Source organism: Poecilia latipinna, unplaced genomic scaffold, assembly GCF_001443285.1.
Source record: "Poecilia latipinna isolate Pla-1442-1.1 unplaced genomic scaffold, P_latipinna-1.0 Scaffold872, whole genome shotgun sequence".
Classification (NCBI taxonomy): domain Eukaryota; kingdom Metazoa; phylum Chordata; class Actinopteri; order Cyprinodontiformes; family Poeciliidae; genus Poecilia; species Poecilia latipinna.
The window spans coordinates 11,682-36,628 of NW_015113488.1; the positions used below are offsets into that span (position 1 = coordinate 11,682).

General features: G+C 39.4%; 1 protein-coding gene across 1 annotated transcript in view; it reads left to right on the forward strand.

Moving 5' to 3' along the window:
* Positions 1–275: 275 nt before the first annotated feature.
* Positions 276–24,947, forward strand: part of LOC106957082 (receptor-type tyrosine-protein phosphatase U) — a 125,548-nt gene continuing 100,876 nt past the window's right edge. Inside the window, exons 1-4 of the mRNA XM_015048287.1 lie at positions 276–644; positions 12,995–13,076; positions 17,328–17,443; positions 24,433–24,607. Coding sequence (XP_014903773.1) covers positions 276–644; positions 12,995–13,076; positions 17,328–17,443; positions 24,433–24,607 — 742 coding nt within the window. The remainder of the gene's footprint in view (positions 645–12,994; positions 13,077–17,327; positions 17,444–24,432; positions 24,608–24,947) is intronic.

The following is a 24,947-nucleotide window of genomic DNA, read 5'->3' on the forward strand; positions in this document are numbered from 1 at the left end:
GATAAGATGACTACCTGTTTAACTTAAACAGAACCAATCTGCCAAGTTTCGAAAAGTTACTCTGCAAAACTAACTTTAATGTATTTTAAAAGCATACATGGCTTTAATTCCCCCTTTGATATCCTCTAATTAAGTGTAGCCAACTGCCTTTAGAGGATTTCTAATTAGTAAATATAATCATTTAGTAGTTGTGGTTGAAAAATCCCAAAATGTATCAAAGTTCAAAGTGTCTGTATGCTTTCCAAGACAGAAGAAAAGAGTCAAAAACTTTAACAATGCATCGCTCTGACAACCAAAGTGACGTGTCGACTCCTCCTTGTGACATTAAGTTTTCTGTTCTTTTCTTTTTATTTATTTTTTTGTCCTTTTTAGGCTCCTACATGTTGGTGAACTCTTCCCAGCATGCTGCGGGTCATCGTGCTCAGCTGCTGCTGCAGACGCTGAGCGAAAACGACACACATTGTGTCCAGTTCAGCTACTTCCTGTACAGCCGTGACGGCCACAGTCCCGGGGCCTTGCGAGTGTACGTGCGGGTGAACGGCGGCCCACTTGGGAGTCCGGTGTGGAACACCTCCGGGTCTCACGGCAAACAGTGGCACCAGGTCGAGTTGGCAGTCAGCACCTTCTGGCCGAGTGAATACCAGGTATGAAGCTTGTTGCGCTCTCATTGATGAACTACTGGACACTTCTCTGGGTTTAACACTGGTCAGACTCTCAGTACATGTCGCGTACTGAAGATGTGCAGACCCCATGAGCAGAACGGTGCAGAGCTGGAAAATGTTAGACTCTGTTGATCACTTCTTATTTTAGCCTCAAGGTGAATCTTGTGGTAATTACTTGCATTTGCAATTCAATTAGCACTGATTCCCCCTGCGAATGCAGTCATTGTTAACGTTTGAGGTCCCTAACCAGATGTGACATGGGAATCTCTGGTTGAGATTACGTCCGGCCGCATCACCCCGGCTGCTTGGTATGTCGTCACGTTCAGTTCTCAGAGCCACTCTGTCATCGTCTGTGGGTGTCTAATGTGGCGGTGGATGGCTTAGGCAGGTGAGTGTGAGGGTTATCCATTTATTAATCCAATTTCTTCTTTCTGCAAACTCTGCTAAGCTGTCAGAAAGCTATTAGGTTGAGTAGCACACATTTTATCAAGAACTGTCAATCCCCCAGACTTAATTAAATTCTATTCGGCCTTGTATGTTGTGACCTTGACTATGTAAATAATAGCCCTTAGCACTGTATAAACCTGGGGGTAGGAGCATTTGGAGGCTTTTCAGCCAGCATCATCCGATCTTAAGTTAAGTGCAGTAAACAGCACAGGACATGACTCTCCCTTAAGGATGTCTAAGTCTTAATAGGAAAAAAAAAAAAAAAAAAAAAAAACTTTTCGTGGACTCTAACATGTTAATTTAAATTAAAATATTTACACAGGTTTTAATGCATTAAAAGTTTAACTCAATTAATTTTATTTTTATTAAACAACAGCGATGGATGACAAACCCGTTTCTAACGGAGATTAATAGATGTAATAGAGCTTTGCACCAATCCTTTGGTTAAATAACCAAAATAAGAGATTAAAAACAAAATATTTGCTGTTGAACTCATTTATGTATTTATTAAATAATTTCGCAGCAAAAAGATTGTGATTTCTTGCTTATATTTCTAATATATAATTTGCGATTAATTTGCTGTAATTAACTCGACTAAATATTTTTGAGTCTTACCATTAAGCAGCTTTATATTTAGAGCATCTTGCCGCTGTCTAATTGTAACAAGTCTTGGTGACACTGATAAGTTTCATACAGCACTCTCCCGTCTCCACACATGTGGTAACGATGTGTTAAAAAAAACAAAAAAGCTTGAAAAAATTACTTTTTTGCAGCAGCAGCAGGATAAACACACACTGGAAAAAACGTAGAAAAATCTAGACTTCAGTTTGAGTACACCTTTTCACTGAAGCAAAGATCTCACATTACCAAATAATTTTCACAAAATCACCAGTGGCACAAATACCCTAACAATTCTGCGATTACTTATTTCAGTGAAGCATTCAATATTTGTATCAAAATGTACAGGAACTGCTCATTAGCAGTCCATTAGTTCATATCTCCCTTGGATATAAACTCGGGGTTTTTTTTTTTTTAGCCAGTGTTCAAAATGGTGGGAGACTAGAGAGAGTGACAGTCAGGGGATTGATACAAGAAAACCGCTGCTCTCCTCTTCTTCTCCCTTCTAAAAGTTTATAAAGAAAGCAGTGATTATAAAGCTTTAGACAAGTGCAACTTTGAAAAGAAGGCTTTACGAAGAACAGTGTTATGTTAGCATACTGCAGCAGAGATCAGCATGTTGGGGTCAACAAGCTGTCGTAGGGACCTTTAGGGACTATCTACATACCAACCAGCTGTTTAGGAGGCATTCCAGGAAAAAGTCTTTTCTGTACAGTCAGAAATGTAAACATACAGATTTTTGCTAAGTGTGATGAAACTGTGTGCTTTACAGAGATAAGACTAAGATGTAGCATTTTGGCAACAAATACTCCTGGAGAGCTCGTTGTGAAGCTAAACACATTACGCCCACTGTGGAGTATGGTCAAAGATCTGTGATGCTATTGGCCTTTTGCTGTTTCAAAGACCGCTGGTATGACCTGAAGATAAGAGAGCATATGAACGGCTGGACGATCTACTGAGACAAAGTGGGATGATATCTGAATGCTTTAGCCTTGTCTAATCTTAGGTAGGACGTATTGCTTTCTTCTAAGCAAAAGGGATTTGTGGAAAAGTATTAATTGCAGGGATTATGTTAAAATTAACAGAGATGTTATGTATTAATCTGACCATATTAGTTGCTAAAAAAAAAAAATTGCAAATAAGTTGAAGGGCATGGCATCCTGGAAATACATTTGCATCAACAATCACTTGATTGTTTGTGATGTTCTGAGGGATAAAAATGGGCTGAGGGATAATGTAATAATCATAACTCATTTTAATTGCATATTGATAAAACATCCAAGAAAATATTACCCTCTAGTCAAAACTCCTCATTGGAAACCTGGTTGAGCTTTTTGCAAAACAAAGAAAAAAACTAAAAAAAGATAAAGCAAACAAGAATTTCACACTTCCAACGAACTGCCAATGAAACATGATGTAAGGTTGCTGGCGGAGATAAACATGTAGGGGCAGGTTAACTGTACTCTGATACTATGATGTAACATCACCTTTCCCGTGTGTTTACTTCCCTGAACCTTTTCCAGCTTTTCCAACCAAACAGGTATACTTATCAAACAATGTCATCTGATGGAGCGCTGAGAAAAAAGTTCAGCTCAAAAAGTCTTACTGAAACAGAATCCTGCAAGTTATTGGCTGCATAATGTTGCTGTAGACTGGTTTGGCCTCTCTGACTGACAGAGAGTTATTATATATGACTAATATATTGTTATTACTGAAGTATTTTTGGCTGCATTTTACAGTTCCAGTTTCTGGAGGTAGAGACGGTTTGAATTAGCTACCATGAAAGGATTATTTGAAAAGAAAAAGAAAAGTTGGTTGGAGCATTAACTTGTTTTGATGTTAGTAATTTATTTCCCCCCACTTTGTTTTTCACTTAATATTCCTACTTTGGTTCCTGAAATGTTAACTGAAATTGATAGATGGCAAATTCAGATAATATAAAATATAAATAGATAAAATTTACACACTTTGTTTGAAAGCTGAACTATGGATTTTTATAAAAACAAACAGAAATGTAGTAACTTATGACGTCTATAAAAGTAAAAAAAGCAACAGTTATTTTTATTCCTGCTATATAAAACAGCCTTATATTTATTATTTTGAAACATAGACATAATTGAACATTGGGCTTTAACATAAAATTATTATTAGTGTCCACAAAATGTGACACTTGTTGCAGATTAATGCAGCTTTTTGCAAAATTATCTTCCTCAAGATCCAGCCCACATGTAGCTGTTTTTCAGACTTAACTTGTTTATTTTCACCAAACATTTATTTTTTTTTGTGTCAAGGCAGCTGACCAGCAGTGTGCAGAAATGAGTTGGGGAGGCACAGCACTGCGTTGCTTTATGCTCCATGCAGCCAGAGGTACTGATAGTTTCGGTGACATGAAACTAAACCTGTGTATGACCAACCTTAAATATGCTAGCACAGGTAACGAAAAAAAATGCTTTTTGAGGCAGTGAAAATGTTTGGAATATGTTTACTTATTGCATTGTGTTTTAAAGTTTGTTTTGGGAAATGGTATGTCATATAAAATCATCCTAAATGTAATCAGAAGCTAAAGCTGTTGAGTAAATGTGAAGGAAAATCAAGTGTAATGATAAACCAGATGATGAGATGAGGCTCTCTGCCAGGTTCTTTCTTTCTTTCTTTTTTTTTTTTGTATTTTTAGTGCGAACCATTATTTTTACAGTTCCCTTAATGGATATATTAAACATGAGTTACATTTATGCTGAACATTGAACAACGAGAGCTGAAAATGGTTGCTTGTCTCCCCAGAGTGATTCTCTGCTGTGTGTGATCTCTCCAAAAAGCGACTCGCTGATTCTCATTACGCACTACTTCTCTGTCTTAACACTGAAGCAGATACGTCATAAATACAACAAAAAATACTTCTTAAAATGCAGTTTCCTTTCTTCTTCTTCAGTCCTCCTTCGCTTGAAAATGTTTTTTAAACACGTTTGTTTCCTTTATCCTTTCTTTTATTTTCTCTGGATTTATGTATTTGAAAGCGTCGCAGTTAATGGCTTACAAAGTGGTTTACAATAATGTTCACTGGCCTTGAACCTTTCAAATTTTGTTATGTCACAACATGTCCAGGTACGGTTTGTGACAAACTTTCTCTCTTTGTTTGACCTCTTAATGCTTTCCCTTCACTAATGGACTAAATAAATTTCTTAGGCTTTTACAGAACAGCTCTACTTATACTGTATTCAGTAGAAGTGACTACTTTAGAGACTTTATTTCCAAGACGAACAATCGGGGATATCAGAGTAAAAGATGTTGCATAGCAATGCTTTCCAAACTTTTCAGAGATCTTATTTACATAAATGATTATGCAATGCAACAAAACCCCAATAAAGTACAGTGGAGTTTTTTATTTATTTATTTTTTTTATTGTAAACATGAAAGTAGTTCAAGAGGAATGAATAGTTTGGTGGTTTAAGTGAGTCAGAGTGATGCAGAGGCTTCCAATGAGATGCAGCTCAAAGTAGAAGGAGGGTTAAAATGAGGAGGAGGAGGAAACAAACTGAACAGGAGGAGACGACTACCCAATAAATGAGTATTGACTGTACAACCTTTTAATAGAGCAGCTTAAAAGACTAATAGCCTGGCTTTTATCTCATGTTGAGGAAAACATACTGCTCAAATTGATTGGATTAAATTTGCTAACATTGGGGATTTGGTTACAAAGAATTGGCAGCGTCGGAGCAAATGCATCCTAATGTGACGAGAAGAATTAAAGCTGTACATTTGATTTATTTTCTGTTCTTTCTTTCTCCCTCCACTTCCCTTACGCGTCACGTTCGCTCGGTTGACCTCATACTGCTTTTGAGCACAAAAGGGAGCAAAACAATCTGCCCCCGCAAAAGGCGCGGATGCCGTGGCTTACATTGCTAATCCCTCAGCAGTCAAAAGACCTCATCACTGTGGAATGACAGTGAGTCTCATCTTGCAACACGCCACTGCTCTCCTTTTGCGCAGACAAAACAGATGAAAGAGAATGAGGATGTTAAAGGCTGGGTGTTTTTCTCTAGTGCCGGCCATCCCCTCGCGTTAGCGGGCGAACGAAACGGAGTCAAAACATCAAAAGGACAACAGACATCTTAAAGCCCGCTTTGCTCCACAATTCCTTCAAAGAGTTTATTGCAACTTCAAATACTGATTGAATTATGTGAGCCAGCATACACCTCAATCTTTTGCACGTTACAGGCTCCGATGTATTTTATTCAGATACTTTGGGATAGATTAACATAAAAAAATAATACGCACATCCACTGGAGTGGCTGCTGGATAAAAAGAAACAACAAAAAAAACAAAAAACATCAGACGATTAAAACGTATAAGATCTTCACGACAAATATAAAACACTCGAACCTTTGAATAGAAATGTCATCTGTTTCAACAGCCTGTTTGTTTCTTGAAAATGTGTGAATGTCAACATATTTTTCTATTTAAAACAATAAAAATGAATGTAATGTTTTTACCTCTCACTCGCAATACCACCAAAACAGACACAGCGATCAAAATCAATGTAATTTCCAACACAATGGAGATTTTAATCCCATGTCTTCTCATTTCTAGAAAGATTTTATGGTGAAATAATGATTAGCGTAGTATCTATGGAAAAAAAAAACAAACAAACAAAGAAAAAACATCCTGTTCGACATGATCCAGATGATTAACATTTGACTCTTTACCTTTCGTAATTTATATATAACTTCTCTATCCTCTGAAGGCTGTGGGGCCATGTTATTTAACAACCACACAGTTAGTCATAACTAAAAGGAAAATTAAACTTTGCTTTCATCTTTGAAAATCTAAAAAGTGTTGTGTGGTTTTCTAATCAGTTCTCTTTTCTTTTATACACCCAAACCAAATCCAGATCAGCCACTTGCCATCATCAGTCACTTAACGGCGCGCTGTTGGCAGGACAACCAAACCGACCGAGGAGCAGCAGGAACAAAGCCACTGTCAAAAAAACACCCAGTTCTTCTTATTTCCACCGGGGTAAAATAACTCCAGAAGAACAAACATCCCTTAACAAAGTCGGTCTTTTAATCAAAGTTTTTTGGCCTGTGTGCTACTCTCAGGGTGTGTTGCTGCACACAGATTCCTGCCTGCAGCGCATGGATATAAAATGTCAGCGTAGCCGTTTGCACTGCAGAGATACGGATGGAAGTGATGCTCGCAGAGGCTCGTTTTAGGATTTTTTGTTTTAATGAAATACTGTGTACGGCGTTCACAGTCGCTGTTTATGTCTCCAAAATGTCATTGTGAAATGCAATTAAAAAGAGTCGGCAAAATGCTCTGATAATCACCAAAACTAAGAGGATTAGATGCTGAAAATAAATCGGAAATATCATCCAAATCTGATTCGTTCAGCCACCTGCTGGTTTGAAAAACTATCTACCTGATTACTTTCAGCATGGGTGCTTTGAGATGTTATCACTTAAAAACAGGATTTTGCAGATTTTTGTTCTTTCTTACAATAAATCCTTGTGTCATTTGAAATGATTGTTTCTCTTTTAATAATAAACTTAATTAAGCTCACATGATTCACATGCATCGCTCGTCGCCGACACCAGAAAATTCAGTGGATTTTCAGGTTGGAATGCGAGATCACCTTGAAGCGCCTCGGCAGAAGATGTCCTGTGAGATCCGTGTACACTGCCGTATTCCTCGCTGCGTCTTATTGGTAGAAGTGTTTGCAATACCTGGAGAACCCTGTTATCAAATATTAAAGATGTTATCCAGCCCTCCTAGACGGCCGAATCGAGCCACAGACCGCCCCTCCCTCACCTCTTCTCTGACTTGCACTTTTCCTTTTACTTATTCATCTCTTATTTCAAATGTCAGAAACTTCTCAGCTTTTCGTCTCTTCTGACTTCCAAAAACCTGCTTTTTTACTCTCTATTTTATTCATTCTTGCTTTCAGCTCCGCCGCACAGTTCATGGCAGCTGTTACTCTTAGCTTAGTTGCCTAATGCTAAGTTTGTGCAAATCATGAAATCAACCCGTGCTCCTGCTGTGCATGAAGCACATTTCAGTTTCTGCTCTCTATCTTGCTCTCAAAGATGACAAATGAAGCTGTTAGGAAATATTTTAGATGGCAAGAGTCACCAGCAGTCTTGGCACAAAAAGTAAGGAAAATCTAATTTATTGACGTGTCAAACCTGAAACGTCTACACTAATTACAGATTCTTTAATTAATAGTTTGTGATTTACAGCCATTTCCCTTTATTTGTGAAAGCGGTGAAAGGGAGACTTTTATTTCATCCAGAAAAAATGACCAGGATTGCAGTTTTCTTTAACTGGATGTGCTGCTTCACCTCCAACTCAGGCTTACCATCAGATGAGGCTTTTAAATTATATGGAAAACTGTAATATGTGAGATTTAGAAGCCAAGTTTAATTCCCTTGGCTCTTTATTGTGGTATTCAAGCTAGTCTTCTGCAGTCTTTTTAAATTTGTGAGAGCCAGGGATTATTGTCCAGCTGGAGCAGGTCACTCTGTAATAACAGGAGCTGCGTGTGCATGCGTGTGTGTTTGTGTGTGTGCGCGTGTGTGTGTTTTAAAAGCACAAACAACGAAGACAGAACTCAAGAATCTTCCTCAAAGCAGTCCATTGTGACAAAATCATGAGGTTTTTTTTTGTCACTTTTGTAATTTACAGTTTCACAGTTGTGAGTGATTGTAGGGCCTGTAGTTTCAAACCCATATTCACAGTTTCCCTTCTGCCAAAAGGATACAGACTCCAACAAAAGAGTCCAAAAGTATAAAACGAGTAGAAGATGTCCAATGGAGCTTCACTCCCTCAGAACTCAAATGAGCTTCACCTGACCACGAGGATGATATTTCACTTGGAACAAATGACTTTTTGTGAATTCTGCCCAATTTCTCTCAAACTGCTCTGACAGATGGGCTTTTTTTTTTTTTTTTTTACTATCCTCTTCTTGTTCTCCCCCCAAAAATGAAATAGTCTCTTAAGCCAGACCTGAAGTAAGCACAGGGAGAGGTTTAAAGCATGTCTGAGAAGTCCACACACTCCTGCTGAAATGCAGAAACAATACAAATCATTCTCAAACTTTTTCCATCTACAGAGTGTCACATGGAAAATGTTGCTCTTGGAAAAGCTGAGACATCTTATTTATTACGTAAGTTTGCACACTGTTATGATTACATCACTACCTGATAGTAGGTATAGCGGTAGATATATGGTGATCCTAGAAGGATTTGAGTTATTGGTAATTGGAGAAAATGTGGGACAACAGTGACTTTTCAAAAGTTGATCTTTTCTCCTTCACTGATAAAAAGACAAATTGGTAACTGCTTAGTGAAGGAGCCAACAGAAGCTCAGGTAGAGCTGCATGCTTTTTCTCAATCGTCATATGACTCCTGTATTCACCACATGTTTGGACTAACGAGTAAGTTTCTCCTTAGTCCAAGGACTAAGGACTTTTTAAAAAAAAACCAAAAAACAAATGTCTGTGCAAGACTAAAGTCTCCTAAGACCTTGTGAGTGAATTTGCTAAAGGTGATGAAAACCAGACTTGAACTTTTGGAGCAAAATTCCTAAAGGGATGTTTGACACAAAAAAACCCCACAACACTGCAGCACAACAGAAGCTAACAGTGAGACACTGTGGTGAACATAATGGTCCGAGATCGTTTTTCTTTGAGTAGAAATATGTCTTTTTTTTTGTCAAGGTGGATAAAATGGCAAACAGTTGAAAACACCATCTTATTTTGTGTCTGCTACAGGCTGAATAACATACTGTACATCCAAAGGAAGAGGAAAATAGCCTCACCAGATGAAAATGCAAAGTTTTGGAATGGCCTTGTCAGTCTTGAGCTAAATCTGATAGAAAACCCTGTGGGGTTTGCTGAAGAGGCTATCGGACAGGATTTCCTTCCACCCTGATAAATCCGGAGAATGTTTGCAAGGGAAAGTCGGCAAATATTGTCAAGTCAATATGTTGCCTGCCGATAGATTCCTGCTAGTGAAGACTGAATTCTGAAACGCACAACTTGTTTCAGCAAATTATTCATTTTCTTCCTGTATATTTCCAAGAACAGCTTTTTCATTCAGTCGAATTACACAAAAGGCTTTTTACAAAACAGGTGACAGGTGAAAAATAGACATTAGCACCCTTTATATAAGCTGTATGTTTCAACTCCTCGAGGCATTATCCGTCTATTATTTCTCTAGAAAACAAACGGCTATCAGACAGGAGGTGGATAAACACTCCTGTATTTCAGAAGCTGTTATGCTTTTCCGTTATCAGAGCCCATCTCTGCTTCTTGTCCTTCACGGCAGCCTGCTGAGGGCCCTCCAAGCTGAGCCCATGCGTACCAAGAAAGATCGCGTTGAGATTTCCGACACTGGCAATGTTGTCTCACACTTAGCCGTTATCCTCTGGCATTTCCACCCGAGCAGATTTAGCTCGGCACAGGAGCATTTCTCTGTGAACTTTTAAGGATTTTTCTTTTTAGAGAAATCTAATCTGTAACTCAAAAAGTGAGTGAAAGCCTTGCGTGGCTAATGGAGGAAGGTAGAAGCTGACTTACAGGGCAAAATAAACCTTTTCTTTATCTGTAGACATTACCATTGTCTCTAAAGAACAATATAACAGGGTAATGTAATATGTTCTGGTAATGTGCATTTTATATCTGCTGTAAATCACTTGATGTTCCGCTTTTGTTTTTCTTGTTTTTTTCTTTGTCTCCAGAGGAAGGTTCCCAGGCTTTCACTCCTAGCGGAAGAAAAGTAACAGCTTGTTAGAATATGCAACGTCTTATTGGGAAAGTGGATTTCAATAAAAATCTCTGAAGTTTTTTTTATTGAAACAAATGCCCTAAACGTCTCCTTGCTAATAAGTTTCTTTCCTAATGGCTAAAAAAATTAGGGATTAACCAGTAATCAATCTGCACAGCGCTTCAGCAGAGAGTAATAACAGCTTCAATTAGAGTCTAAAAGATGTTCTTCTTTTTTCTTGCTTGTATACCATTAAGCCTAATCAGTGTTTCTGGCTAATTTTGATGTTGGCCTAATGGCGCGGCCGTGCATGTTTACCCAGCTAATTTAGGTCAATACACTGAAGTAAGTTGGGTTTTAGTCATTACTCCTATTATTATTTATTGTTGTTGAATGTATGTTAGACAGACAAAGAGGAGGAAGGGGGGTGGAGGGAAATTGGCTACAAAATAAAAAACATTTGACAATGCAAGAAATTAATCCTGAACTATAAGAAGCTGATGCGCCACAGGCTTTGTAGAGAATCGGCAGGCTGAGAGGGGTAGGAAAGAGGGGAAGTGGCAACGAAAAAGCAGGAAATGTTAAAATGGCTCTATTTTTTTTTTTTTTTGAAGCGGGGGCAGCTGCTTCCAGCTCAGCTTCTCGCCTTTTCTTAGGAACAAACAGAAAAATTGACTCTGGCAGAAGAAGATTAGCCTCAGTTTTTCCTCTCTGAGAAGAGTAGCCAGGGCAAGGCAGGGTCTCGGTCCAACCGCAGGAGACCCACCTGTCGGGACCTTCCCTTCTGCGTTCCCGCTCACCTCTCCTCTTCCTCCGTTAGCCCTGCACATCCCGTTTCTGGCCGATTCTGCCCAGATGGTTTTTTTGGCTGACCCCAATCTCCTCGCTTCCCCCCAGGATATTTCTGTGAAAGGTTTTTCAGGGGGTCATAGACAACCGGGTTTGTTGTCAGAATAATCTGTTTCATCCTTTTTTCAAGTCCAGCAAGGTGGACTGAGTCTGTGCCACTGACTGTAGACGGTTGGACAGCAGGCCAGAGGTCTAGATGACGTTTTTGTGTCCCTCCAGTGAGGATTATAGTGGTGAAGAAGAATATTTTTTCTTTTTTCTTTTTTTTTTTTTTACCTGCAGTCTATTAGTTAATTGTTAGGGGAAAAAAAGATCACAAGATTGTGCTAATGCTACAGAAACACGATCATCATACTGGCAAAAAGTGTAAAAAATGTGTGGATGTTTTCATCCTCTATAATGTGACAACCCCCCCCCCCCAAATATCAACTGTCTTGAAAAGCCAAATAAAGAAAAAAAAAACCTTAAGTTCACCTGTGATTTATATGAATTCAATATGAGCTATGCAGCTGTTCCTTGTCATAAAGTCTTGGGCTTTATGGCAAAGTAGCAGAATATAGCAATAATTGGAGAACACCCTTAAGGCTTCCTTCTTAAAATCTGACATATGCAAAACACTAAGTGTGAAAGATAACACCTTTTTGTTATAAGAATGTTATCTTTCACACCCTGGAAATAACATAAACATCTAAAAATTTTGAAAAATGGCCTCAGCAGAAAGTAATACTTTTGGAAAGCACCTTTACCGTGTCTAATTTTATTTATTGTCTGGTTTTCTAACTGTATGCACTAAAAAGAAACATCTCTCAAAAAGTAATAATGCCCTTATAATGTGTGAAGGATCTAGTCTAACACCAATCCACCAAGACAAACAGTTTACAGGTCATGCAGTTTTAGTGTGTGTGTGTGTGTGTGTGTGTGTGAGAGAGAGTGTGTGAGTGCGCTTAACGAATGGAGGTAAAAACTATGACGTGGTGATGAGAAGCATGCGGTAATCGTTTGCTCCCAGGATTATGAGAAACAATAACTCAATGCTGGTCTGTGATCAAACACATGGATGGAGGACTGTCCTTGGTGCTCCGAAAACAAACATCACCCCTGTGTCTCATAACTCTCCCACTATTATTGGGGATGGTGATTTGATATTGATTAGGTTTCATGAGAGCCCAGTGCTCATCTCACTTATTGTTCCACAGGACAGAAAGGAGGTTTGTCCTCCCTTGAGTACGGTGGCCTTGTGAAAGCTGTATTATCTGCTGTTATGGCTTCATAGCAGCCCGTGTCCCGAATCTACGATGGCGCTCATGACTCAGGCACCACATTGTGCGGTTCGTGATAAAGCAATTATTTCCCCTGGCCCCGCGGAGAGAGACAAAACGTATCCGTCTCTGCGTTGAGCCTTCGGTAACGTGTCTTATTTTTCTCTCATTGTCTCCGCTTTTGTTTTGGGTCAGTAGATGTGAAATGGGCTTATTTCTAATTAATGTCTCTGCCACCGATGGGAGAGCAAGATCAACTAAAAAAAAAAAAAAAAAAAACACACACAGCGTTCAGTGTTGAAAATCACTCCTGCACTTCATCTCTGTGAGAGCGCTGAGTTACTGACAAGTGCATGTTCATTCAGAGCTGGTTATCGAACGCTTATGCTTGCTTTCGCAGGTGCTGATTGAGGCGACCGTTTCCAGGGAGCGGCGAGGTTACATTGCCTTAGATGACATCCTGGTGCTCAACTACCCCTGCTGTAAGTGCCACTTCACACAACAGTTACACAAGGTGCTGCGTGCCAGCCGCATTAAGTGATTGTAATGTAGAAATGTGTGAAAATATAGTTCGAAGCAGCTCAAAACATCAATAGAGCTAAACGAAGAGTAACGACTGAATAACCTTTTATGGCAAGTGGGTTCATCACACAGCGCTCTGACCGGATCTTCAAACCAGATATCTGAAAAGTTTATTAAAAAATGTTTATGTCTCTAATTAGGCCTTTGGATATTTCAAACGGTGCTCATCAAAGGATAAACGGCATTTCTTTTCTCGGTCTTGTGTTTCAGGCTTTCAGCTCCAGATACCAATAACGACCTTCTTCCTGCCAATTTCTTGGTGCATTTTTACTGTCAATAAAATCATAACTTGCAACAACCACAGTGTAAACATCTGGTGATAATTTTATTCCAGACATCTTAAATGATTATTTTCTAAAAGGAAAGCTGTGTTTGTGGATATGTGGAGCTGAACCTTGTTAAAAAAGAAAATAGATTCAATTTGTCCAAAAAAAAAAAAGAAAAAAAAGACATTTAGGATTTTTTAAATTTCGATTGTGTACAGGTGGAAAGACTCTTCTATGTAAACTAACTAAAAAAAAATGTAATTATTTATATGAAAAGTACATTTACATTATGCATAATCCATCAGCACTGCCACTTAAATTGTGAGGATCCTAATACAAATTCCCAGTTTTGAGCCTTAAAATGAGTATAACATTATTTTAAATAGATACATTTAATGTTTATTCTAATTTATTGAAAGATAACATATGTTACTAGAATTCTGCAGATGTTACAAAGACAAAACATATAGTATGCACAGTTGGTTTTGAAAACCCCGAATAAACAAAATGTCAGCACTTATCTTTACTTAATGATTGTAATCTTACTGAAACTGCAGATTTTACAGTTCTTTTTCAAAAGGCTTTTTTCCCCCCCCACCAACCGCCACAGACTAACGCTTTGTGAGAAGGCAGTCCAGGGTTGTTCACTGCCTGCACCAAAGGGCTTTTTGTGTCAGTAGTGGCAGGAGAGCGTAGCAGTTCGGTGTGTTCTCGGCCCCTAAGGACCTCCTGCAGAACAGAGTGACTGAGACACCTGAACTTACCTGGACAGAGCCACGCTCTGAACTCGAGGCGCCTTGTCGGCACACTTAGCACTTCCCAGACTCAGACGGGGATCAACTCCCTGCTAATGTCACAGGAGAAATGTGATTCTGATGAATTTGGACATTTCAGGCTCTCAGTGTTACAGATCAGTGCTTTTTATGACGCGAAGACCAGCTGTGAGATTGGGTCGCACTCCTACTGTATACTTACCACCCAGCAGGCCACCCTGCTACTCCCAGACACAACAGATGGCATCCGCTCACTGCTCCCACTGTGGCCATTAAATAATTAAGACTCTCATCAAGACCTGAGCGCGCCTTGTGATGTGGCGTTCGGCCAGCTGACATCACTTGGCAGCGAGGAGTGTGGGGGAAGTACGAGACAGAAAGCAGCAGAAAGCGTTAAATGGTCAAAAATAGAATAAACCTATAAAAAACATCCCCTCCATGTTAAGAATTCTGGTTAAAGCACGGTTGACATTTCAGTTTTATCCTCCTGAGTCGCAGTCTTTGACTCTGAAACTAGTGTTGCAGTTCAATGAAATATTCATCGTGCTAAAGAGTCCTGAGGATAAGATCTGACACATTTAGCCGTACAACAGCGAGGCTCCAGCCAATTGGGGGGGGGGGTAGTCTTTTCTACTCGTGCTCATCTCGCTGTTTGTTTACCGTCTGTGTAATGCTCAGGCATAAATAATGAAACATTCGGAGAGGACGGGGTGCACTTACTCAGAGGGAACATGATGGCCACATGTGGGGTACAAATACAAGCGCTTTCCCTAACTAACTGTACAGAAACAAGATCAAGAAATTTTCATCTCCGCCTCTGCGAGATGGAGACGCAGTTTTGTGCAAATCCGAGCAGGAGATGAGCGAGATCCAAACATTTGCTTCTCCCCGATGCTTCTGCTTCACAGTTGCTCTCTCGTCGCCACCTGCCAATCATCTAGAGTGGCACGTCGGCATGTCCTACACAGTTTTCTCGGGGATGGCTGGCAGCGTGGTCGGCATTTACCCGGCACTTTGGCGCAGCAGGGGGCTGCTTCTCACTCTTTAATTGTTAATTGCAAAGTTGGACGAGAGGGCCAGTCCCACATGCTGACTCATTGGCAGCTTCACTCAGCACACTGGGACGTTATTAGTCAAACCGTGGAAGGTTGATGCTCGCTCTGTGGCTTTTCTTTGGAAACTCACACCTACATTATGCTCGTCGATAGAGATCGATCCTGTCTGCTAGCAAGTTATTTTAGTAACAGACACTCTGCAGTCATTTTCAAACATGTTTTGCTTCAGATCCTTTTTTTTTAGGACTAATACTCTCCTAGCCCAAATATTCCCCATGAAGAAATAGCAAGTGTTCACATTTTGTGCTGGTGGCTCATAAATAGGGCTTTAAAACTTAAGGAGAACAAAGAGGAGCAAGAAACTAAGCAAATAGAGTAGGAACGTTATTGAAAATTTAAACAGACTTTTCACTTAGTACCCAAAAGTTTAATGTCAACTTTATTGATTTAGCACTTTATAACAAGGAAGACAGAAAAAAAAATAGTAAGATTATAAAATATATTACAAACATAAGAAAGGTTAGAGAACAAAATCAAGTCATAAATATGTATTAGGGTTAAAAGTCAGAGAGCAGAAGTAGGTCTGACTTTTCCTCTCCGATTTGCTCAGAAGTGATCAATGTTCTGAGCAAATCTAACGTCGAGGTTAGTTGTTCCAGAGGCAGCTGCTAAGATCACCTCGACTTTACGATTTAGCTGCTGTGTGGAGCGTTTGGTTGTTTGACCGTAAGGTTCTGGAATGGGTGTGGATTTGTGAAACGTATCATAGATAGGGTGGTGCCAGACCATGAAGAGCCTTAAACACCAACAACAAAAGATGGGAAGCTCTCCTGTTATGTAGTCATGTTTTCATGTGTCGGCTAGGAGTCATTTTCTGTCAAGCATTCACTTTCACCTTCCGACTGCAAAGACAGGAAGACTGCTGTCTCAAATTTCCTACAACATCCTGAGCGTCTTGGAACGAAAAAAGTAAATGGTGAACTATATAAAAAAAAAAACAAATTCACCTGTGTTGAGCCAGAGGATGTGATGAGCTCTCCATTCAGACAGGCAGATTCTCAACTCAGATTAAGACCCGTACTAAGGCTGACTGCAGCCCAACATCCACAAGACAAGATCTGGACTTCAAAAACCAAAACATGCATTTAAAGATCTTCTCTTCTTCAATACAACTTTCAACTTGAGCCTTTTGACTTTGCAAGGAAGCACCAAACATGTACCTTTGGCAGATGGAAGAACATGGCAAGACAAGTTTTTGTCTGGATAGTCCTGATGGCTTTAAAAGTTACTGGTAGGACATATTGGAGATATTTTCCACATAAGAGTGAAGGAGGCTCCATTGTGGTCTAAGGAGATTTTGACTTCAATGGAACAATGGAGCTTCAGGTTGTGCAGGGGCATCAAATGTACAGCTGGCTATATACAGATGTTGCAATTGATATTCCTCTTGACTGGGAGCCATTGTGTCTGCAGTGATACCCGAGTCTTTTGTGCTCAAAGCTGCAGTTCGCACCTCTTTTGGACCAATCTGTTTGTTCTCCCTCAGCTGATTTCCACAAATAAATGAGGATGAATTGCAGGGGAGCTTTACGAAAACAGATGTCTGTTTCTGAGCATAGATACCCTCTACAACTCGTCATACTGCATTGGACTCTAATGATCTGGAGCAAAAACTATGCTTTATAAGAGACCTTTTTGTAATTTATTTGTTGTGAATGTTACTACTAAAAAAATTACAATGTGAACTGCTTTTTATTACGAAGCTGAAAAATTTAAGAAATTACAATGTTTCTTGTTTTCTTTCACTTTTAAAAGAAAGAAAATGTGAATGTTATTGAATATGAATCATACACAGATGAAGACTAGAAGAAAAACTAAATTGTGACAGTTTATTAAATCAAATTCACATTTACACCTAACCCGTTGTAGTGTTTTGAAAAACAAGAAAATGACAAAGTACCTGAAAAATCAAGAAAAGCCTCGACAGCAGTGGAGTGGATTTGTGATTCATGATGTAGTACGTTAAGATGATTCTCTCTCTCCTTTTCTTTCTTTAGATAAGGCGCCACACTTCTCCAGGCTGGGAGACGAGGAGGTAAACGCTGGTCAAAATGCCACTTTCCAGTGCGTTGCGGCTGGAAGGGCCTCTGAGGCGGAGAAGTTCCTACTGGAGGTAAGTTGAGCTTTTCTGGTTAAATTAGCCTGAGCTCACCCAAGGAACTGCAAGTGGGGTTAATACTGGATTATATTTAACATTTACAAAATAAGAAGTTTCTTATTTACTTGAATTTCTTCATTTTAACATACAAAACATATTTTTTCTGGAACATTAAAACAATCGTATCTAAAGAAAAAGCAAGTTATGTTCTTAAACAACAAATCCTAAAGTCACAGCCCAGCTCCCAATTTTCACTGTAGATCAGAGACTCATTGCTTTATTCTGGGCTGGTTTACTCCTGACCTTTCCAGCTCATTGCCAAGAATATGATGATTAACATTTAACATTTTATTGAGGAGCTTCTTACTTCACAACCAAACAAGTCGATGAAGTGATGGCGAGGAACATTTTGCCCTCGACCTAACCTCACATCTCCACCACCCTGTCAAACATGAATAATTTATCCAATGATGTTTAAGGACTATGTGTCTATAATCACAGAGTGTTGTTTGATTACTCTTTGCTTTGGTGGAAATCAGAAAACAGGAAGACAAGTTCAACTCTGGCAGTATAACATGAACTAAATTCAGTTCTTGCTTTTATTGATGCAACATTTCACATTGATTTTGTTCATGGAAATAACTCGACAAACTCAAATCTATCTAGCTCAAATACATGAGGTACTTCAGTCTGAAACTCCATCAAACTACTAAATCTTATAAGGAAAAAGTCTTGGAGCCTTCCAACATGCAGCCTTTGACTACCCCACTTTTCACACAAAGCATTTCTGTAGAGGTCCCCAAGCTTCATATATACAATACACATAAAATAAATTGTTTGATTATGAAGTGAAATCACCTTATCAGAAAGCAGCCAGCTGCCCTGTACAGCTTTCTGAATACACCTAACATTTATAAGAAAAGGAAAAGCATCATTGCATTTAAAATTTGAACTTTATTTTTCTTTGGAAGCGGGACGCGGAACTTGTACAACACACTCTTAAAAGCTGAATGCTCCGGAGGCTTTGCAGGTGGATGTTTTACCTCCTTCTACCAACCCAGACCAGAGCAGCTCCTGCCATCCGTTATCTTCCACTTACCAGAGATTAGTCTGCAGCACTAGCAGGTCCTGGTAGAAAAACATCAGACATCTCTCTTCCCAGTGACACTATACAGTTGGGAGAAGAGATTTGCAGACCCTCAGGAAACTTTCCTGTCTGCCTCCTCCCGTTAAGAGATGCCCATAAACTTTGATGTTTACAGAAGTGATCCTGTCCAGATGCCTTCAGCTTTACTCCAAGCTCACCTGGATGGCGCGGCTCCTTCCCCTGTAGCTCCACTTCAGCCGACCTATAGAGCTCATTTCAGCTGCTTGCATTCAAGATTTCTGCCATATAGTCTAAAGATGGACTAAGATGCAAACGGGAGCTAGAGAGGAACATTGAGTGCATATTTTAATGATAAATAAGAAAACGTATAAAGCTTGTGGCAGGCGGAGAAAAAAAGAAGAGGCAACGGGACACGGCTCGGGGGAAAATAGATGGAGGAATCAGCAGAGAGTATTACAGACCAGACAGCTTAAATACACTGAGGTAGAGAAGACAGTGTCATGAGAACCAGAGGGACTAACCAGAGGCAAGCACTGGCAGCTGGGGAAGAGAGCAGGCAGAGGAAAATTAGGAGATGAAGACCAAATCCAAGTTGACAAACAGGAAAAGATTAAAACAGGAAACAGATTATGGGATTATTGTGACAATCTACATGACAGTCTTTTGTTCATATCACAGCTAAAAACAAACATCTGTTTTACTGGAGAGCCTTAAACCGTCCATCCTTCCACCACTTTATCACAAAACCACTTATGAACGAGACACCAACATACTTGAACTCCTCTGCTTGACACAACTACGTAATTCTTAAAATCTGACCATATCTACAGAGTAAGGAATCAGACAAATGGAAAACATAGCAAACTGGAACTCTTTCACTCAAGCTACTCCTACATTTAATTAGATCTAAAAATCATAGAGTCCCACGTTTGGTGTTCACAAAGGTCAAAATGACACCATTCATTATTTTTAACCTGATTTGCACCAACAAAGCTTCACTATCAGATTCTTTCAACAGGTTCAGAAAACATGCCTCAGGGACACAACAGAAAATGTGCTTTGGGACTATAGTAAACCATTTTTTAAAGTTATAAACCAAAAGAAAGAGCTGAGAGTATGGTCTGGACTTGTTCACAGCTTCTGATAACACACACCTCACGCGGTAGGAGTTTTTCTACTGAAGATGTTCGTCCTCACAGTTAGGCTTTAATTTGTGGATTTCTGTTTGTTTCAGCCCTTTCCGGCCGCCATCTCAGGACTCGCCCTCCACAGAACCTAGAAATAAAAGTGTCGACATGTGCCATAATAAAAGCTCTAAACATAAGCTGTAAAAAATGAAACAAAGCCCGAAGTAATGGACTGAATCCCAGAGAAATCCCAGAGAAATCCCAGTGAATCAAAGGCTTTATTGTGTCTAGATTTGATGGATGAAAATATCAATGTATAGCAGTGAGAAACTACACTTTACAGCAGTTCTAACTGTGCTGCAGTTGCATCATTGGAGGCATCTCTGGGTTCCTGAGGCACAGCTCAGACCTCTATAACCGTTTCAGAGGCACTAGATGAAGGGGGGAGTAAGTTAAGCTAATTTACTGATCAGTTTTAGCAATTGCTTTTGTTTCCCTTAGAGGTCCTTTTGTATATGTTTTCTTTTTCAAATATCTTTGTTGTTTCTCTGCTTTTTGTTGCATATTCCAGAAGTTTCCAACTTAATATTTAAACACTCCAAACAACAGCGTAGATGTTCAAACAAAGATCTGTTTAGTAATACAAACCAGTAAATACAAATACTCGTTTCAGCACTGACCAGCTTCTCTTTCCTCACTGGAGAAAAGCATAACCACAGCACACTGCTGCCACTGTCATGTNTTACTGCGTGAATGTTGTGTTCAGAATGATGGGTAATGCATGTATGTCCAAAATATTTCTCTCACATGTTAGCTGTGTCTTCTATGTCTTGTGGAAAACTGCAAACAGGGCTTCTTATATCTTTCAAACATTGCTTTTGTCTTCCCAATCTTCTGCTGGGAGATTTGCAGAGGTCACGACTAGTAGCTTTCCTGACCCGACCTAATAGATGTTGTCAACAGATTCTCCCTCCTCTGCTATTGACACCTGGAGCTGCTTCTCTACTTAATCATCTCCTCGTGTAACCTGTCAGTTTAAGATTGTACTTGTGCCATATTATAGCCATATTTATACAATTGTTGAAAACAAACTGATGGCACACTTTTTAGGTTTTCATTTGTGAGCAATTTTCAATTACTGCTAGTATAAACTCACAGTCCGATGAAAGGACATTTGGGTTCATGTCAAGAGCTATTCTTTAAAAAAACCGTCAAAAGAAAAAGGATAAAAACTGGCTCCAATATATTTTTAAAGTCATTCTGTTTACGTCTTTTTATTCCACATCTCTTTTCTTGATTTTTCTCTTCTTTGTTGTTCTTTTAGCAACTTTCCAAACTGAGATTTGAACAGTCTCTTCAAAGAAAATCTAAGGCTCTTGGGCATAAATGTTCCCACACAGATCCCTTTAGTGAAGCAAATCAATAAGTTAGGTTTAAAGTTTTACTCAGAACCACTGCAGTAAGTAGAAAATGTTACCTCACATAACCCGTCGGGAAAGGATTTATTCCGTTGTCATTTTTCCCTCAATGCATTCATTGAGACAAAACTCTTTCTAATGTTTCTTCTTCTTCTTCTTCTTTGACTCTTTCAGAGGAGGTGGAGGAGCTTCACACATTTCTTTTGTTATTGTTTCTGTGCTTCTAAGGAATAACATGTCAAGAGATTTCATAATTGTAATATCTTGTTGTAGTACAGTTAACATCAAACAACATATTAATTTGCTGCTGCCAACATCTTCCCACCCACAACTGCTAATGTTCATCATGGCTGATCAAGGCAGCTAAAAGTAGCTCATGTTTGATTTTGGTAACTGAGGTGTTCTCCCTCACACCACTTTCGGCAGTCGCCTTTTTTCCTTTGTGTGAAGACAAATGCTTTGGGTAATTAGTTGGCAAAAAATGTACTGATGCCAGCTGTAATAAGTACTGATGGTTACGACAGAGCTCCCCCCCATAGCTTCTCCTCTAGCTGTAGCTGTCCTCTTAACAATCTTCCCGTCTCTCGATCCATTTCTTATATAATCCTAAAGCGGTGTTTTTATGTTGCTGTGTTGGTTGTGTATGCTGTAACAGCTGCAGATCAGTCTTGGCTGCTCACGCCTGCCAGATTAGCAGATCGTTTTGTCATTTCCTTGCCAATTAGCCACAGCCAGATTGTTTTGATAACATGAAGTGATCTCATGCTTGTTTGGTTTATTCAGATTTTTCCTGCCTCTCCTCTTTAATCCAAATTCCAGTTGGCAAACGGGAGGAACGGAGTGCCTTAGAAAAGTTATACCCACAGAACCGTTTCACAAGTTGTCACGTTACAACCACAGACGTAAAAGTAAATTTCACAGGAATTACACAGTATTTAGTGCTGGTCTGGCATCTACAATCTCAATTAAATACACTGAAGTTTGCGACTGGGATGTAATAAAAATGTAGAACTGTTCAATGAGAAGGAATACTTGACCAAGATACTATAAAACATTTAGAGATGATTTAAGACTATGTGATTAAGCCCTTTTTTTCCCCCCCATTTTTTTGTGGATTCTGGAATGGTTGCATGCTTAACCCTAATCGGTAGTTTTAGTGTTTATGTGTTTGTTTGTGAAGCTTTGGTGTGTGGTTCAAGTGGTTTGTGGCTTTTTGCAGGCTGTCAATTCAGGGTTTGAGCAGAAGCTGTGAACGTGCAGCCGTACCCAGAGGTTTCCCTGCTGATCCCGACATGCTCACTTGCTTTGGATTGCGCTGAAGCACACAGATCAAAAAGTATCACGATTTATATACACCACTTCACACAAAGAAGATTGCCTGAAAACATGAGAAAAAAGAAAAAAAAATGTCAGATCCTGTGTGTGTTTGTGAGACTTCATGGGGTTGACAAATGTAACTCGTTTTAATGGTGTGGAACAATGTGAGAAATGCGCTCGCAGTGCAGCAGCAAGGTGAATCGCACAGCTTTTGTTTGGATGTCCAGCTACGGGCGTTTAAGTGTGTGAGGGTGCTGGTGGGTTTTTGGTTTCTGAACTTTAACTCCATATTCACATTTTTACCTTTTGTTTTGCAGTAAAACATGCAGCAGCTACTCGTCTGCTGTCGTGTTTACTAAACTGATCAAGCATTAATGCATTGAAGCTCAACTGCTTACCTGTTCTAGCTGCTAAACAGGAGTCGAGTGTTTTCACTAAATTATATCGGCAACATTTGTAGATGGGGTCAATTTGGGAATATCACTAATGTTGTCATTACCTCCGTAATCAGTATCAGTTCAAAAAGATTTAATTTGTAATTATTAAAGCATGCCTGATTGTCACAATGCAAAAATAAATCAGTTAGATGGTCCTTCATTTCTAACTAAGTTCAACATAATTGAACAATTCTTCATTTTAATCACACAGTGCTAATAAGAACTGACCCGAATAGCAATAGCGTGTGTGCACTGTTGCGTTTGAGTCCCAGGAGCTCACTGGGCAATAAATGCAGGATGTGGTAGGTCAGACGATGTGTTCAAGCAAATGCTGATCATTACAAGATGAAAAGGCAAGGAAATAAGTGATTGCAGGGAGAAAAAAAAAAAAAAACTACACTAAATGATACTATGGATTTTCTCGTTTTGTTGTCTGGGTTATTGATCCGAGTCATTTTAGAATGCCAATATTTCATTAAACTCATTGCTATGCAAATGCTTGAATGCTCAGTAGGTTTACAGTTGAATATAATCACACAGTAGTTCTATTGCTATCACATTGGCCTTTGTTAGTACTGTGATCATGTTCCACTTAGCTCTGATCAATGGACGCTGCAGCTTTCCTTTACAGTGACAGACTCTTTTTTTTTGTCCCAACAGGACAAATGATAGTCTTAAAATGATGCTTCAACAGAGGTTAGCTGGATAAAGGGACCATCTGCAGTGACTACAGAGGATATACTTTTTTTTTTTAATACTGCGGTGCAAACCTACCAAGTCACGGCAGACAGCCTAAGGTTTTGGTTATATCGTGACAAAAATAACACACACACTTCATTTCACACATTTCATTTTCTTGAAAACATCATGTTTTTGTACGTGATTGCGACTTGTTGACGTGAAACATAGACAGTCATTGCAGAGCAAGGGATTGCCTAGTCTGGTATTGGACTAATCGGCACAATAATTAGAATAGACTGCAGGACAGAGAGAAAACTGCAGCAGTAAATACAGTCTTTCTTTTGCAACAGATTTAAAATTCCAGTTCAACAATAACAAGAATTTCAAGTTGAGTTCAGTCGATGGCTGAGTGACTGAACTTACTCAGTCTGTAACATTATCAGAGACTGATCATTTTAAAAATGCCTTCATCCTGTCATCAAATGAGTCAAACAGACAGCACCAAGACATAAAGGATCAGTCTGCCAAATATTATGACTGAATGTCACCTTCCACTCATGATGAGTGTAAAATAAGGAGCAATATATCTGATATATTTGATCTTCTATAACACAGACCAGTAAACACAGGAACTGAAAATCATGTACTATTATATGATTTAAAGAATTATAGTAATACCAAAAGTTATGCTTTTTGAATGTTCAAAAATATGCCACTCCTGTTATGTGTAATTTTTTTCCAGGCGCTATTAAATTGTTGGTGTGCTTCAAAGAGCTGTACAGTGTGTTTGCACATGGTGGATGCATGGGTGTAGGTTGCTTTCTGAGTGACCTGACATATAGCTGTGTTTGTCAGTGAGAAGCACACATGATGACCCATCCTGTTTTCTCTGACCCTGTCCTCTGCTGTTTTCCAGAGACACAATGGCGACATTTTAACCGCGGCCTCGGTCAAGCACTTGAGTCATCGGCGCTTCGTGGTGTCCTTCCAGCTAGATAGTGTTCAGCGCTCAGATCAAGACCTGTACCGCTGTGTCACTCAGTCATCCAGGGGCTCCGGGGTGTCCAACTTTGCTGAACTTGTTGTGAAAGGTAAAAAAAAAAAAATTTGAAAAAAAAAAGGAAAATGTCTTCTTTTCTTACTGTTTTGCTTCCAAACAGTATGAAATTTTCAAGTGACATGTTTTTCTTCTGCTCTTGATCTCTTGCCTACAGTGTGAGATAAAGTCTAAATATAAAGCTAATTAAACGGTTCCAAAACAGTTCATCTTGAACTGTATCCCATTGGTAGGATGGAGGCAAAAGCCGATTCTTGGCATCGGTGCTTCATGAGCTGAAGTTGTCCAACACGCTGCCATCTTGAGCGCTTCAGCTCTCTGACAAAACGCTGCTCACTTGACTTGGACTCCTGCAGACCCTGTCATATCATGAA